At 30.2% G+C, this 17,936-nt stretch overlaps 1 protein-coding gene across 1 annotated transcript in view; it reads left to right on the top strand.

The window, feature by feature from the left end:
- The window catches only part of rsh (Rap GTPase activating protein radish), a gene marked incomplete at its 5' end in the record, with an annotated part of 160,993 nt that overhangs the window by 56,091 nt on the left and 86,966 nt on the right, over positions 1 to 17,936 (top strand). Inside the window, one exon of the mRNA XM_088241282.1 lies at positions 1,266 to 1,497. Coding sequence (XP_088097408.1) covers positions 1,266 to 1,497 — 232 coding nt within the window. The remainder of the gene's footprint in view (positions 1 to 1,265; positions 1,498 to 17,936) is intronic.

Below are 17,936 nucleotides of genomic sequence, written 5' to 3' on the forward strand. Positions count from 1 at the left end.
TTTATTTTTTTTAATCTCTGACGTCACACGCAGAGTTGTTTTAGAAATACAAAGCTTTAAAAAATCATAGCGCTGATAACACGCTACACAATTTTTTTTATTTTAATTTTGGATTAGTTTAATAGTCTATTAAGAAATAAAAAATAAAAAAATAAAGCACTGTACTTACTCATTAAAGTTTATTTTAATTTTACACAAGACCTAGATTAGAATATGTTCTGCAGTGCGGATCCCTGAACGGTTAGAATTCTAGTTTCCATTTTTTTGGTTTAGAGTCTTTATTCAATAAAATACGCATTATTACAATATAAATATATCATTTAAAAAAAAACAAAGTATCAACCATATTTTGTCTCGATAAACTATTTGATAAAAGTTTATCATCGGGTGCTCAGACATAAGTTTTAATTAAGAATCAAATGAAAGAGTACAGGCATAATATTGAACCAATATAATAATTTCGATATAATAATAATAATTTCGTGTTTGCGTAATTGCTTGTTTCTGATACTTCAAAAAATGAAATATATTATAAAGAAGATAGAAATAACTAAACAAAACTAGATAAAACTGATTTAATTATTTTTTTCAAAGTAGGAAAATAGGGAAAAATTTTATTATAAAATTTAAAGAATAGCCATTTACTTGAAAAATGCTTAAACATAAGTAAATATATACATATATACTCGTTCATGCATAAATAGTGTTTTTGTTAATTTAACAAAAACAAGGTAAAAAAAAAAACAAAGAAAATCAAAAATTTCAATTCATATCTACAGAAAAAATTAAAATATTATATTAAAAATGCCTATTTGAATAAAGGTTTAAAATATTTAAATAAAATAGGAAAGGAAGAAAATAAAATAATAAAATTTATTTATGAGAGATAATAATACTGAGTTTAAGAACGTTTTACGTAAATAATAAATCAATATAAGAAATGTTACGTCTATTAACCACATTTGTATTAAAAACAATTTAAAGTTATTCTTGTGCACACAGTGCTTTGTTGATGTGATGCATAATTACAAAAAAAGTATAGACCGAACACAGCACCAATATTACATACACAGCATAATATACAATGCATTATTTTAACAAGGATATCGAGATGTAATAAGAATAGATCCTGAATAGGTACAAATGTTGTTATTCGTGTTAGTATTGTTATGGTTTTTTGAGTTTAGAGGGTGGTATGTGATGGGTGGATGAAATGTGTGGAAATTACTAAAATTTTTTGGATCCTTATTTTTTTTCACTCTCAGGATCCTGGAGGCCCATCGGCCACATGCGTCCTTCGTCTCCCCTGCTGGACTCTGTGCGGGACCAGTTCGAAGACTACGATCAGCTGGCCAAGGACTTCACTCGCGTGTTCCTGAACTCGGAGCCCAACGTGCTGCACAATGCCGCCCTGTTCGACGTCGTGTTTCTGGTTGGCCAATCAAAGCAGAAGGTCAAGTTCATCGGAGTCAGGGCCATCCTGGGCGTGAGGAGCAGGTCAGTCAATCAAAATATTATTAGGCATAATAGAAATTATAAAACGGACCCTAAAGAAAAGCTAGGAAAAAGTCCAAATATTGTAATCAGGAAATTGATAGAACACTGCTGGGAATTGAGGTTGTGGCTTCATTGGAGCTGGGCGCTTGAATGACATTCTTTTTAATTGAGATCGTCTATTTTTTTGTTTTTATTTAAATTATCTTTTAATCTTTTTTGTTATCCTCTTAAATGTCTTTTTGTTTTTAATTTTTTTGGTTTGCTTTATAATTTTTATATCAACTTATTTTTTACGCGAATTGTGTTGTTATTTAATTTTTTCTGATCGCTTCATATTTTGCACTGGTTATAATATGACTGGTTGTCTATTGCACTACTCACCCAGTCGAGCTGAAATAAAAATGGTGATTATTATTTAAATTTATAGAACACTAGCGGACCCGTCAGACGTTGTCCTGGCCAAACGTTGCGCTTTGGCTTTGGCTTGCCTGCTATTAGCTTGGAAAAAGATTTTAAATTGATAAGTTGGTACTAAGGTACTTGTTTGTAATTAAATTCCAAAACTTAAAATTGTTAATATTTAATTAAAGTAGGTACTTTTTTATGGTTGAATTCCAAAACATAAAATAAATATTTTTTCAAATATGGCATTCTTTTTGCAAACCTCAATCTCAGATCTTCTCACCAACAGACAGGTGTACTTATCTAGTAATACGATTTTTTTAAATGAAAAAAAGTGAATTTTATTTTATTTCAGTGTTACCAAAAATCCAGTAAAAAGAAATAAATGGGGAGAAATTTTAACGAATTTGAAGGAAGAATCTGATTGAGATCCACAAAAAACAAATGCTGTTTGTAAATATTCAAAGACAAACTTTTTTATATACAAAATAACAACATCTTGAAATTTTTTTTGTAAATGCATTCTCCTCAAATACAACCCTGGTAGATCTATGAATAACATATTTATGCTCTTTACTTATCTTTTACATATTAGATTAAAGGTTGAAGACTACGAACACGCACAGCGCAAAGATCTATCTTTCTCTGAAAACCGCACGTAAATCGGTTAAGCCGTTTAGGAGGAGTTTGGTTACATCACAAGTACAGAGGAATTATATATGTGAATATTTTCAAGAAAAGAATGTGGAAGGAAGTTATGAAAAATACACCACAATACCCAGACAAATTCAGAGATAAATATTTCTTGAATTTCCTTTTGTAACTGGCAGAAATCGAATCCGTGACACCAGTTTCATAGTTGATTGTCTAACCAACTTTTCAACGGTGCCTGTGAGCGGGATTTTGTCACATTTATAAATCAACATATGGGTATATATTGTTATTTGAGTATTTAATTAAAATAACAACCTTCAGTATTTCAACGGTGTTCCTGCAATATTGCGTAATCTGATAATGACCGCGATGCCGGTCAGTCCGTCTACCACGTGACCAGTTGTTTTTATTTCTGCCGCTAGGGGCACTGCGGGCGCAATAGCTGGTACCACGCGATCTGTAGTACCAGCGTTCACAGGAAAACGCTCGTAATAATATATATTATGTAAGATTATACATATTTGTAAACTGCGAAGTAATAAACTATACAAAATAAAGAAATACCAATTATCAAATGGGAAAAAATATATAACCAAAACAAAAAAAAAACAGTTATGGGACTCAAACACAAAAAATAACCAAGTAAATAGTTTATATGAAAGAACCCTTCCAACATCTATCGCAACATGAACTATCTCTTCATCCTAGAAATAAAAGAACCCTTTTAATACCCATTCACCACTCTATTTTTTTTACTTTCTCTTTCACGGTAGTAGCTGCTCAATTGTGGAATAGGCACTGCGGGCGCAATAGCTGGTACCACGCGATCTGTAGTACCAGCGTTCACAGGAAAACGCTCGTAATAATATATATTTTGTCAGATTATACATATTTGTAAACTGCGAAGTAATAAACTATACAAAATAAAGAAATACCAAATATCAAATGGAAATATATATATAACCAAAACAAACAAAAAAACAGTTATGGGACTCAAACACAAAAAATAACCAAGTAAATAGTTTATATGAAAGAACCCTTCCAACATCTATCGCAACATGGACTATCTCTTCATCCTAGAAATAAAAGAACCCTTTTAATACCCATTCACCACTCTATTTTTTTTACTTTCTCTTTCACGGTAGTAGCTGCTCAATTATGGAAAAATATACTAACTTATCTCAGAGACGCCCTTCATCTTTCTTCACATTTAAATCGGGATTAAAATATCGCCATCTAAATATTTGAGTTTTTCCTTTCTCCCTCTTCTTTCCTTCCCATCCTCCCTCTTCTCTTCAAATATAGTGCACATTTTTAGTTCATTTTTATTTTAAATTTTGTATAACGAATATGACCGAAAAAAGATGGCATGATCAAAATACTTGAAAATTGACATGTCAAGAGTAGGAATTATTGGCATGCGTGCATGATAAGATGTATGAATGTAGAGGAAGCGAGGTATGTATGAAAATACAGGGTGACATGTCATTCTATCCTCTGCCTACTCCTACGAGGAAACCGCGTGATGGTTTGTTGTTATTTTTGTTTAATTTTTTAAATAAAATTATAAGATTCAATACCTAGAATATGCTGCTTATTTTCTTAGACTGGACGGTTAGGGTATATGTGTATAGAATTCATATGTATATTAAGGCTATAGTCTAGTAAAACGTACAAAAAAATTGCCATTTAAAACGATGTTTTTGAAAAATCAGGCATCTAAAAAAAAAATTTAATGTTTAATACTAAATAATAAATCAATGATTCAATAAGTGTTAAATAATAAGTTATTATTATGAACTCAGTTTAATTAAGTGAGTGATTTTTGAGAAGTTAATCAAACGTTGTTTTCATAACAAGTTTTCATTAAAACTGAGAGCAATAAATGTTTCTTTCTTTCTCAAGTACCGTACTAAGACAATTCTAAAGCAAAGCACCTCCTACATACTTCATATTTCTTATAATAAACTTTCCAAACAAGCTCAAAGTTCCGCGATGTCATTTTCTCGTACAAAAGAATCCAAAAGTAAATTTTACACTCTCGTTCAGTTTTCTCAATCTTCCCGGATGTTTCTTTGAACTGAATTAAAGTCCGTATAATGTTTTAATCAGCTTGATATCTTTTCTTTGTGTAATCTCATTATAATGACAGATTTCCCGGAGGAGACGAAATTAATAACTCTCACTGAGAGCCATGGCAAGGGTGTGCTTCCTTCAGATATGAAAGGCAAAGGAATACCCTTGTAAAATTACAATATAAGCTCGTTTCTAACTTACTTTTCATATTGTTCTCTTATTAATAGTTAAGTAGCAAAAACATCCCGAATTTAAAACTGCTTTGTTTCATACGCATGTCTGAATAATTAATACCCTAAACCCTTTAATCAATTTTATATTTGAAACACTAACTTTGTGGTTATTCATTTTAATAAAATAAATACAAAACGGCTTTGTTTTTAACTACTTACTTTATTATTTTTTTACCGACCGGTGGTTTTGGAAAAGAACACGTTGGGTGCCTAAATAAAAATAATTTTTCTAAATTCGTAAACCATCTGATAATTATAATTTTATTAAAGCCACTGGATCAAAAGTTCTTCGTGATAAAAATAAAAATAATAAAATTAGGCAACTTAGAAATTAAAAAAGCGATTCAAAATAAAAAAAAACATAATAAATAACCAAATAAACAATTTTTCCTTTAATCCAGTTTTAAAGATCGTATCCATCTCACTTCACAATTTCCGTAATCAAAAGAACAACGTGACAAAAACATTTGATTTATTAGCTCCATGTGTATCAATAATGTAATATTTAGTTATCACGGTAAAATAAAAGTACGATATTATTCATTGATTGAGTATACCTTGATAAAGAAGCTTGTGTAGTTTTGAATGCGGTCGGTAGAAAAAAACATAATTTATGTGGCAAAATACAAAGTTGTTTTATATTTATATTATTTTATTACATTTTTAATTTTGTGACCTCTAGACTATTAAATATCATGGATAAGTATATTTATTTATTTAACGCTTTATATACATATACAATTTTCATACATATTATAAGGGCAGGCATATTGCCTTAAGGAAATTTCTTCCTACCTACCCAAACCGTTCAGTTCAAATCTCAAAAATCATTTTTTATTGATAAGTAGGTACCTAGATACTTGTGTATGATTAAATTCCAAAAATAAAAATTATTAAAATTCAAAAATTGTATGTAAGATCTTACCCAAAATCAAAAGATTATTGATAAATTCACCTGGTCCATGAAAAAGTATAGAAATTTTTTTAAAATATGAAATAACAGGCGTTGCCTAGTATGTCGGTGAAACAATTCAATTAGATGAATCGCACCCGTATATATAACTTTTAACTTCACAAACATCAACAGATAAAAGGATTGAAGGAATAAAGATGTATAAATGAATAGTGAATGTTACACAGTGTGTAAAGTGGCTACTTAAACCAGCCAATGACAGGACATAAGTTCTGTGGATGCCTAGACTTCTATATTACCTTCTCTAAAATCTTCTTCATCTCTCTTGTAATTTGTTAATATTAACAGCTCCCTAGGGAGTTGAATCCAGTCCTTGTCTACAAAAATTTTGACAAACTCAAAATATCGATAGCAAATATACTTAAAAATGGAAAATTCTACAAATTCTCAATATTTCATACAAAACTAGTAAAAAAAATATATTTGTGAGGAGTTTTTAAGAATTACGAATAAGAGACAAAAGTCAAAAAAGACAAAAAAAAATCTAATATTTCCTTTTTATTACAAGCCTTTTTTGTATTCAACAAAATGTAAACAATTTGAAAGGTATTTAAAAATAAATACTTCGTCAACAAAAAATTCCTCAAATATTTATATTATTTTATAAAAGAAATATCATTTTATACTAGCCCATTTAAATTCCTTTGTATAAAATGTTATGGATAAAGAATTCCCAAAAATATAGTAAAATATCGGAAAAGACTCGTGTTTTGTTTCTATCAACATTTTGTTAAGGGTTGTCTGTGCTGATATATTTTCCCGGAAAAGTCTTGAACTGCAACTCAGAAAATGATCACAATGCCAGTCCTTACAAACAACAGTCAAAGACTGCTTTTGCCATTCTCGCTTATTATTATCTTTTTATTTTATACTGAGCAGTATCCGTCTAAAACATTAATCGCAACGTATTATTTGTCGATTAAATAAGTTTCGAAAGGTGTACGAAGCTTGTAACAATCAATATCCACACACAGGCCATGCCTTTGCGGGATTTTTTTGTGTTAATGTAAAAGTTTTTTTGGTATTTGTAACTTATACATATACCAATAGTAAAATAAAAAGAAAAAAAATCAATAAATAAATAAAAAAATAGAGTAGGAGCAAGTTCAGTTGTTTTTCACATTTTTTTTTTATTGTTGACGTTTTTTTTTTTTTCATTTTTATGTATCGGATTATCAGCGCAATGTTTTTTTTAAAGTTTTGTATTTGACTTTTTGTAAGTTTAATCGGGTTGTGGTCCTGTGGCTAGTGTCTCGGACTCACAGACCAAAAGTCTGTGGTTCGAATCATACTCTTTATTTAATTATTTTTTTATGAAAATAAATACTTGCGTTCTTATGATTTACCCAAATATTTAATTTTTAGGGCCATTTTCAACGAGTTGTAAATAGCTCACTATTAGAAAAGGGAATCGAGCTGGGGTAGAGTGGGATTCGAACCGAAGGTCCGTGGGTCCGAGACACTAGCCACAGGACCACAACCTGACATGATTCCATTTTCTAATGGTGAGTTATTTTCAACTCGTTAAAAATGGCCCTCAAAATTAAATATGTGGGTTAATCATAAGAACGCGAATATTTCTTTTTTTTTTAATAAAAAAAAAAAACTACTCCGCGTGTGACGTTTTAAGATCTCTTCCACTTCTTCGCGGTCAGTTTTGCTGATTAGTCCGTTGACTTTCCCTAAGCCAGAAATATTTCTCAACTCTTTTATCGTTGGTTGATTCACGTGAACTAGCGACGTGGTTTAAAATAGTTAGTTTTTATTAAGATAAATTAATCAGGTTGTGGTCCCGTGGCTAGTGTCTCGGACTCATGTCTCAAAGGTCCGTGGTTCGAATCCGACTCTACCCCTACCTGATTTTCATTTTCTAATAGCCAGTTATTTACAACTCGTGGTTAACAAAATGGTCCTAAAAAGGCAATATTTTGGTAAATTATAAGAGCGCAAATATTTCTTTTTATAAAAAAATATAAACAATAAAATAAAATAAAATAAAAAATTTCAAAATATGTTTGTTTTTCATAGATTTTCATGAAACTTTGCCGTACAATTTAGTACACTATTTTTAACCGCGCGTAAGAAAACACCTTTATATCCAATTTTCCGTAGGGCTGAACTTCCTCATTTTTTTTTTAGTTGGAGGCTGTCCCGCCCCATCAGTCGTATCTATTACACATGAGAAATGCAAAGGTCCCATTTTTGTATAATTTCTTCCAGAATCTTCCCGTATTAACTCTCATCTGCTGATTCGAGGCGTTTGCTTACTTCTTACTTTGCCGCATCCATAACAGATTTTTTTTTAAGCAGCAACTTTTATATTGCTTTCACTGAAATATTATTTTCCCATTAATATAATTATGTATGTAGTTCGGGGGAAACGGTACCTTTCATAGAATTCATGGATACACCTACTAATGTAAGATATTGTTCGATCCGAAACTACGTAGTTGTGAAAAAATACATTCTTATGACAATATTTTCAATGTTATTTTTATTTTAACCGTCCCTATGGTGTAATAGCTAAGACGTTTGCCTCTCGTACGCACGGAGGGTTTGTTTTGTGCTGTAATTCATCACTGTAATTGGGCTTTCTGGTCTGTTGTGGGGCAAAAAAAAACGAAATAAATATTAATTTACATAAAATTGACGCTTAAATATAAAATGATCCCTTGTGTGTTTTTTTCTTTCGTAATATTCAAAGAGTTACAATAAAATCTGTAGTTAATTGTTTTTTTTCTAGGGTAATATAAATTTTGTAGTATCCTCGAAAAACACAAGATGCACAGATTTTTTTTTTATCTCTACTAGGTCATCCAAGTATCACAAATATTCAACTAAACCGAGAGTACACAATCTAGGTAACACTTATTGCGAGACTGCAGATATTTTGTCGAATGATTAAAGCTCGTATAAGTTCACTTTATGTAATAAATTTCTGGCAACAAGGTTTGGTGATATATTTTTAAGCGTCATCATTTCCTCTTCTCTCATACTACTCTGTAAACATTGCAATCCCTAGGATATTTTTTTATTACTTTTTACAATATCATATCTATTTTTTGTTTCTAATAATTCACACTTGTTTTAACTTATGTACAATACTGATGTTTATTGTGTAATTTTTTAGTTTATTACATTAATAGTTCAATCATTACTTTTTCTTATTCATTTTATACGTGCTTTATCAAAATGTTTTACAATATTTATGTTTATTATGTAATCTTCATTCTAACAATAAGTCTTTGTAACCTTATTTTTATAAAAGTCTGTAATACGCATTTTTATTTAAATACAATAGTTTTATCTTTTGCTATTGTTTGTTATGTGTTTCAAGTAAAAATTGTTTTACTTTTGTTCATTATTTTTTGTAGATACTTAAATCAAGTTTTTTTTCTTAGTTGTATAAGTTTTGCTTTGTACTTTTTTACATATATGCTAAGCATTTTAAACCATGTTAATTGTTTGTTTTTTTTTTCTGCTAACTTAAAACTGTGTATTATTATAGCAACACTTTTTGGTTTTTTTATTGGCTCATCTTAAATAAAACTACTTTTATACTGGGTATATTGATTTATTTGAATGCTTTAAGACATTCATGTACATCATATCATCTTTATATTCTTACTTGTTATATATAGGAATATGTATTTTAATATACCAAATGCTATATTTTATTTCTTACTTCATACACGGTTTTTCAGGGCCAGACCGCGAAACTTCAGAGCAACGTTCATCATAGTAAGCTTTAAAAAAATCCCAATGAAAATTTTCTCAACAGTCATTTTGAAAAAAAAAAAAATTTTATGATCTCAATATGGAGTATATCTTTAATTTCTCGAAAAAGCAGTCCTTCCACAAACCCCTACCTTTCTCCTACCTTTCTCCTACCTAGCCGCTTCCCTTGTCCGCGTCTGGTGCGTATCGTTTTGTGGGTCAAATACGTTTTTATCGCATATTTTTTGTCGGGCAGGGGTAGGGGTTTGCGGAAGGGATGCTAGTTCAAGAAATTAAAGATTTACTCCTTTTTGAGATCATAATAATTATTTTATTTTTTTTAATTACTTTTTGGACAAAAATTAAAAAGATTTTTTTAAAGCTTACCATGAGGAATGTTCCTCTAAAGTTTCGCGATCAGGCCCTGGAAAACCGCGTATATGTTATCTATGATCCATACTTGTTAAAGACCTCCGAGCGTTTATGTGAATTGAATAAATAAATATCAATACATTTAATTAGACCGTGTCTTACCTCCCCAAATCTATTTCGCTATATAAGATTATGCGGGCTAACGAAATGGTTATGTGCGTAATACTAATGTCCTTCTCTAAATCAGTTGAGGGTTAGAATAAATTAACAATGATTTTCTTCAATAGCCATCCTTTAGTACCCTAATAGGCCGTTAAGGGCTGGCCGTTTAATGTAAAGCTTATTCTACAGTCCACCCTATCTGAATAGGGTGTGGGGTGTAAAGACCAATTTTGGCAACTTTGCAACCTTTCCTATTTATGACCCAAACGATATTGTTATGACTTGTATTCAAAATTCCTTTACGAAGCAAAGATAACAGGTTGTTGGGGCTAGTTTGTTTAGCAATTTCTACGATAGTGTCCGTTATTTCATTGTCTAGTTATTCGCACTGAAACGACGGTGTCTTTTGACCTTACAAAAAGTGTTGATAATTCAAAAAACGCTAAATCATTTTCATTTAGAATCTCATTAGCGGGAGTATTTTTTTTTGCCTGTATGTATATTGTAAACTAGTGACCGATCGATGCACGATGTTTCGATTTCAACCAGTTTCGGCCGAAACTTCGGCTCAGCCAAAACCTGCGGTACCTGATTACAAAATCCGTGCGTCGAACAGGCGTTTTTGATTCTATCCACCACCGATTTTCAATGTTTTTTTGTCAAAAATAAAAACCAGGCTGATTTTATAATTTGTTGACTTCAGTTTGTAGTTTAAAGATCATTTATATTTTTCTAATTCCTTTATGGTACATAAGTTAAAGTTCTATCTTCTATTAAGGAATTCTGAAGATCTGTTATATATCATCATCATCATCAGCAGCAGTATTCCCTTTTCGCACCATCAGGTAGGCACTGCATTGGTGCACCGATCGCAGCATACCTTGATCATTTTTGTTACATGAAGGTAATATGAGCAATGTTACGCTTTAGATGTAAGTTCAGGGACTATGAAATATTCTAGTGTGAAAACACCATTTTAAATAAATATATTTTAAATCAACAATGTCGGGAATCGAACTCGAGACCTCTTGCATGGTAGGCATTACAGCACGAGGCTGACTTTTATATACAAATAACATAACAGTGTACCAAAAAGCGCTAAAAATAAACAAATTTACGCATTACATTTATACCATCTTTTTAGTGAACTCGCAGGGTTTAATAATTAAGTCGCCTAATTTTGTGCGTTTTCAATTGACTTTTAACATATTGAAATCTGTTTCTGTTTTGGCCGAAACTAGAACAGAAACCGAAATTCGATTTCAACTGAAAATCATGTTTCAGTCGGTCACTTTTTATTTATTTATCATTATTATTATATGCGCTAAAGGGGGTTATACATGACTGTTCTAGTTTTTTTCAAGCGTTTCATTACAAAAGTTAATACGTAGGTCAATAACGTCTTTTTTTATTATTGATATACATTATGCTTTATAAATAATGATAAAATATTAGATAAAAGTAGGTAGATACTTAATTAAATAATTTCAAAAATTGTAACCGTTTTAGGCAAAAAAAAAAGAAACAAAAAATATAATTTATTTATACAAAAGTCAGTGATTTCTCAGCATTGGAATCATGTTAGTTATTTTACTTTCACTGCCGTTAGAATTATTTTATTGTATACCTTGGGGCTTCCAATCTCGTCGTACCGGGATCTCCTCTGATCCCGCTCGAGGCAAGATTGTTTTTTTACGGTATCCCGCAGAATTTGGATTTGGGGAAAATATGACACTTTATTTGGTTGATCATAAAGTTTTGCTTTTTTATATTTTTAATTTTTAAAATAGGTTTTTTAATTTTTTTTTTAAATAAAAAGAAATATTTACTTTCTTATGATTTACCCAAATATTTAATTTTGAGGGCCATTTTCAACGAGTTGTAAATAACTCACTATTAAAAAATGGGAATCGAGTTGGGGTAGAGTGGAATTCGAACCACGGACCTTTGGTCTGTGAGTCCGAGACACTAGCCACAGGACCACAACCCGATGTTTAAAACGTCACGCATGAACATATTGTTATGTATACATTAATAATAGCAATGTTTATATATTTTATGTATTGATATGAAGGGTCCGCGACTAAAACGGGCTGATTGCATTTTTTTGATTTTCAAGATAAATGACATTTTTTTCTCCTGAATTGATTCAGTGAACTGGAAGATTCAAAACTAACATAATGTGGCTCGCTGCCTTATAAATGGCTGACAAAAAAAAAGCGTACATTCGAAAATTACTGCAACAAACTCGATTTTGTCACTTCAATAAGGAAATTTTAAAAACATATATTAGCAGACGTTGTTTGCGCCACATGTACTGTGTATATGTGTTTGCACATTTACTTGTAGGTTTCTATGTTAAATTTATGGCTACCTACTAAGCCCTGGTGGAAATGTTGTAATTATCCTACTGTGGATACATTTTTTTCTCCAGCTTAAAAAGAACTTAACTGTCAACGAATATACATGTGATTTGATATACTCAGCGCAATTACTAACAATTTATTTTAGCCATCAAGTCATTCTAAGCCACTGTGTCGTGTTATCGTGTGAATTTATAATCAAGAAACCGACAAGTGCCGATCTGACCACAGGATGTGATATAACCTGCCGTGAGAGAGAAGTTCGAACATTGAGGTTGGAAGAAGGCCAGTACAAGTTAGGTTATTACATTCATTTGTATTGGGGTTTGGTAGTAAAGTAGGTAAAGATAACTAGCCAAACAACGCCAAACCCCGCGAACCAGCAAAACGCAATATTCGAGCGTCCATCCGCTATCTGGCGAGTGACGCGTTCAGACGTTTTTGTTTGTTCTTTTCTATAATTGAATGATAAAAAATATACTACGTTAATCAAAAACCTATACATGAGACCATAGTCCACAAATAAGGTTTTTACTCTTATTTTTACTGTCCTGTAAAACGCGTCAACCTCGCGGTGTAATGGTCAGCGCATTTTCTAACCATGCAAGAGGCCTCGGGATAAATTTCCGACATGATTGGTATGAAATATTATTTTTTCAGTTTCAGTGCTGCAGAGCATTTATCGAAAAAATAATACTTAAGTTCAGTAAACTCAACGTTTCATTTATTTTATTGATTAACGCCCAAAAGGCTTTTACATATACTGAGTTTATAAACTATTTACAAATATAAACAATAAAAACAAATTATAATACTAGAAACTCAATTGTTATTGAAAAATATTCAATCAGGAGCTTCAGCCCAACGGGAAATTGAATACAAAAAATGTTTTCTTATATAGTACTACCGATGGCATAATTTTACTTAGAAATAAAGGAAAATATCACAAAAATATATGTCATTTAAAATGCTTGTATTTTTTTTTTAAATAAAAAATTAAGATTTTGCTGAGGCCACTTTGATGTTACATTTATTATCTTCAAATAATTATATCAAATTTTAGTTCAATTCTTAGTCTTTATTAAGATCCTAGATACCTAAGTTAAGTCTAAATTTGAAATGGCGTAATCTGCCGGCTTAAAAGTAATTATATTTTAGTTACATAAAACTTTTAAGTATGTTTTTTAATAGAAATACCTTTAAAAGTTATTGTTTTATCTAATTTCTGTTTTTTTTTTTTTTATAATCGTGCGATTTAAAAGAAACATTCGTTTTAAAATAGCAAAATCGTGTGATTTCATAATTTTGCGCGCGTTTTACCAGACTACAGCCTTAATTAAATTAAATGTATAAATTCACAAAGGCCATTTTGTGTTATGTGCATTCTGGTTGAATTAATGAACTCAACTCAAAATTACAAACCAAGAACTGCATTTTTCGCTCCGTGCAATGACACACACATGCTAATCAAATTTAATACGCTTAAGGAGCGTATTTATACCTAGACCAATGCGTTAAGTCATCGTAATATTATGGTCGTTCAATTTGTTTTAATATATATGTTTAATTAACTGCTCCTTTGTAGCTCAATCACAAATGTTTATGACGTCACTAAAAAGTCCTTAACGAACTTGACCGATCACAGTGGAAGTGGATTAGTTCATCATGATCACGTGGTCAAACGCCACACGAGTCTAATATCTTATGATTTGTGCTATTTGTCTGTTTGTCCTTTGTTTTGCTCTTTGCAAGATTATCATTTTAAAATAAATTAATTATAGCTACGCTTATAAGTAAATTGTTGAATTACAAAAATATTAAGCTTGTTTGTTTTGTCTTGATTAATTCATTTATGATAATGATATCTACGACATTGTCATCATAAGGATTTTAGGCACCTATTATTTTACCTATTATTTTAGGCACCTATTATTTAGGCACCTATTATTTAGCTTTTGTTTTACTTTATTTCTGTCTCAAATTAAGCTTAAAATGTATGTATATTTTAACAAACGCGCTAATTTGTAACACACTAGCCCAGATGACAGATATAAATATTCATACATATATTCATCTAGAACATTTTTTTTTTTTTCATTTTTTAAATTTATTTACAATTTTTAAAAACCCGTTAGGGTTACATTAGAAATTTAATATTGTCTAGTCATTTTATGTCTCGTCTAGTCTAGTTAGTTCAGTCATCATGTGCTTTTTCAGATTGATTTTAAATTTGTCTCCATTAAAAGTTTTCAAGTAGTAAGGTAGGTCGTTGTAGTGTTTAAGTCCATTATGTAGTATTTTTGACTGTCCTGTGTTTGTCTTTGCTTTTTCAATATGATAGTGTTGTTGTTGTCTGGTGTTATATTTGTGTATGTCAGCATTTTTTACTAATATTATGTCGTCGTCTTGTATGTTTCCCAGTGTTATTTTGTGCACAATTTTTAAGGTCTCAATTTTAGTCAAGTAGTTTATGTCAAACTGGTGTGTTTTTTTGTACAGTTCAGTCGTAGAAGTCAGGTAGGATAGGTTGTATGTTAGTTTAAGAATTTTGTTTTGTTGTCTTTGTATTCTTGTTAAGTCTGTCTTGTTGCCAGTTGTATGTACCATCATGTAACTCAATTTACTTTTGACATAGGCTTCGTACATTATAATTTTGATTTTACTTTCTAGATATTTATAGGCAAAGATAAATCTGTTAACTTCTTATTGTGATCCAGGCCCTGGGTAGCAAAACCGAAACCCTTAATTGGGTCGCGACTGAAAAAGGGTTATGAAATATTCGTTTAGTTTGTTAGTTTTCCCTTTATATTAAAACAAAAAATATATGACGATAAAATTAAACCTTGTAAAAACATTTCCTCAGTTTGCTGTTTTACGATTTGTGTTGGTTTTACAGAATAATTTTGCCAGCGCTAAATTTACAGGATTACACTCTCCGATTTTGCCATCGCAACGTTACCCAGATTTAATTACGAGGTGAAACTTAATAACTGCCCCTAAATGTTAAGTATAGAGTTCTTGCGATCCCTGAACTTATATTTGCTAAAGGCCGCTAATACTAAATTAAGGATGTACGAGGGAGAGACTTGGTTATAAATTACTTTCCTTGCGAACCCAGGGGTCGAAATGCGTCTAGAAAATAGATTAATAAACAACAAATTAGAAAAATATGGATTGGCCAACATTTTTACTTTCTTTATTTATTTTGTTCATTAACGCCCAAAAGGCATTTACAAAAAATGAAAATAAAACACCTGCTAACATAATAAATAATAAACACAGATAATACAGAAAAAATATTTGAAATTAGTTAGATAGGATATAATAAAAAGTTTTACAAAGTAAAAAAAAAAACAATAATAACAAAGCTATGCAAGAAAAAACAGTAAGCATGGAAACAAAAAATGCAAAGATATAAGCTTATGTAATAAATTATGTAAAGACAACCCAGTAAATAAAGTGTTACGGTAAGCAAGAGAGACAAATTAAAGTTAAATTAGTAAACAAGCAATCATATATTATCGCGAAAAAATAAGAAATAAAAATATGTATATATGAAATGCGTATTTGCCAATACTACAATGCAATTCGATATAATAGTAAAAAATAAAAATCAAGTATAAGGTAATAAAAATAAACAAGTAAGTATTTTTTTAATTTATGAAATTGAATTGTCAATAATAGTTTGACAAGCAGCTACAAATAAACTTGATATTGCGGACTTATAAGATAGTAAAGAATTGGACAGAATGTCTGCAGCCGTTCCATAAGTGTTACCTAACCTATGCAGTCTCGGTATCAATGAATTGTTTTGTTGGTTGGAAGAAGTAGTGGAGCAATAAACAATAAAGTACTCCTAGTGTTGACAGCAGGTACTCTAAAATTAATCAATTCAAGTATTTTTGGTACGTCAAAAAGAGAGTTTACAATTTTATACAGTACAACGAGATCATTAATAGTTTTTCTTTGAGAAAGTGTTGTTAGGTTAAGCAGTGTTAATAAATAGTCATAATTCACATTTTGTATTGGAATGTATAATAATTTATTTAAAACGAAACACTTTTTAATTTTTACCACATAAGAGATTAATATATTATAACACAACTTGTTTCAGGTATTCTGAATTACCTATCATCAGGTGTAAATATAAACTGACTGAATGACTTTTATGTGGTAAAAATTACTAAGTATTTCATTTTAAATAAATTCAAAATATTTTTCCACAAAGTAAATGCTAAAACAATAAATAATGAAGCACTAGCTTTGTGATTATTTATTATAATAAAATAAATACAAAACAACATTGTTCTAATGATTGCGATTCGATTTACATTGGAAAATCTAAAAGAAACTAAGTTAGTTTGTTTGAAAATGTCCTAACAAGACGAAACGCGTCACAATATACCCTTTGTTTATTTTATAAAAAATAAAATAGAATTATAATTCAATAAACTTCTTTTATTTTGGATACATTACCAAATTAAATTTAACGTTAGAGCAAAATAACTCTGACAGTGCCTAAATAATAATATTTTTTCTGAATTCGCAAACCATCTGATAAAAATAATCATAATTTTAGTTAAGATACTGGATCAAAAATATTCGTGTTGAAATAAAATTTTAAAATTAGATTATTTGGAAACCGTAAAAATTATAAAGCTATTAATAATAAGAAAATATATATAAATAATTAAAAAGTATCTCCTTAAGTCAACTCCTGCCTAGTTTTATAAAACGTATCCATCTCACTTAACACTTTCCATCTTTACAAGAACAGCATGACAAAAAGACTTGATTTATTTAGCTCCATGTGTTTTGGTATATAATGTTTTGATAATATTTAGTAATCAAAGTTAAAATAAAATATGATAAGATACGTAAGCTAAGTACCTTAATAAGGAAGTTTGTGTAGCGTTGAATCCGGTCGGTTTAAAAAAATAAAAAATAAGTGGTTAAAAACAAAGTTGCTTTAAATATTTTTTGTTATTACTCTTTATTTTGTTTTGTTTCGAAAAAACACCAGCATGATAGAAAATATTTACATTTTATATATCAATTTTGTTAAGTCATTTATGGTTTTCTACTTATATATATTTACTTATTGTTCTACCACGCAGGTGTAAGCATACGTTTTCCCGATTTATTCCAAATCTAAAAATTAGCACCTTAAGTAAAAAATGAATTAGAAGTTATTCGATGGAAAAATTTCTGCTCTACAAAAATTGTGTTTGCTTTTAAATTACAAATATTATTTTATTTGAATACAAGCCATCAAAGTGGAAATTTAAAATATTCGAAAATTAGCATTTTCGTCACCTCCTTCTGTTCGCGTTCAATATAGGTAATAAAGCTGCCAACGCTGCTCGCAATATTAAAAAAAAAATGTTGTGCACTGTTGTATTCTTCATTTGGAAAAAAACGGACGAAACTTATGTTAACACCCAATACTTTACCCATCTAAAATAAAAAAAATATTAATTATTATTT

This window comes from Micrasema longulum, unplaced genomic scaffold, assembly GCF_059751315.1.
Source record: "Micrasema longulum isolate JH-2025_06_02 unplaced genomic scaffold, ASM5975131v1 h1tg002823l, whole genome shotgun sequence".
Lineage (NCBI taxonomy): Eukaryota > Metazoa > Arthropoda > Insecta > Trichoptera > Brachycentridae > Micrasema > Micrasema longulum.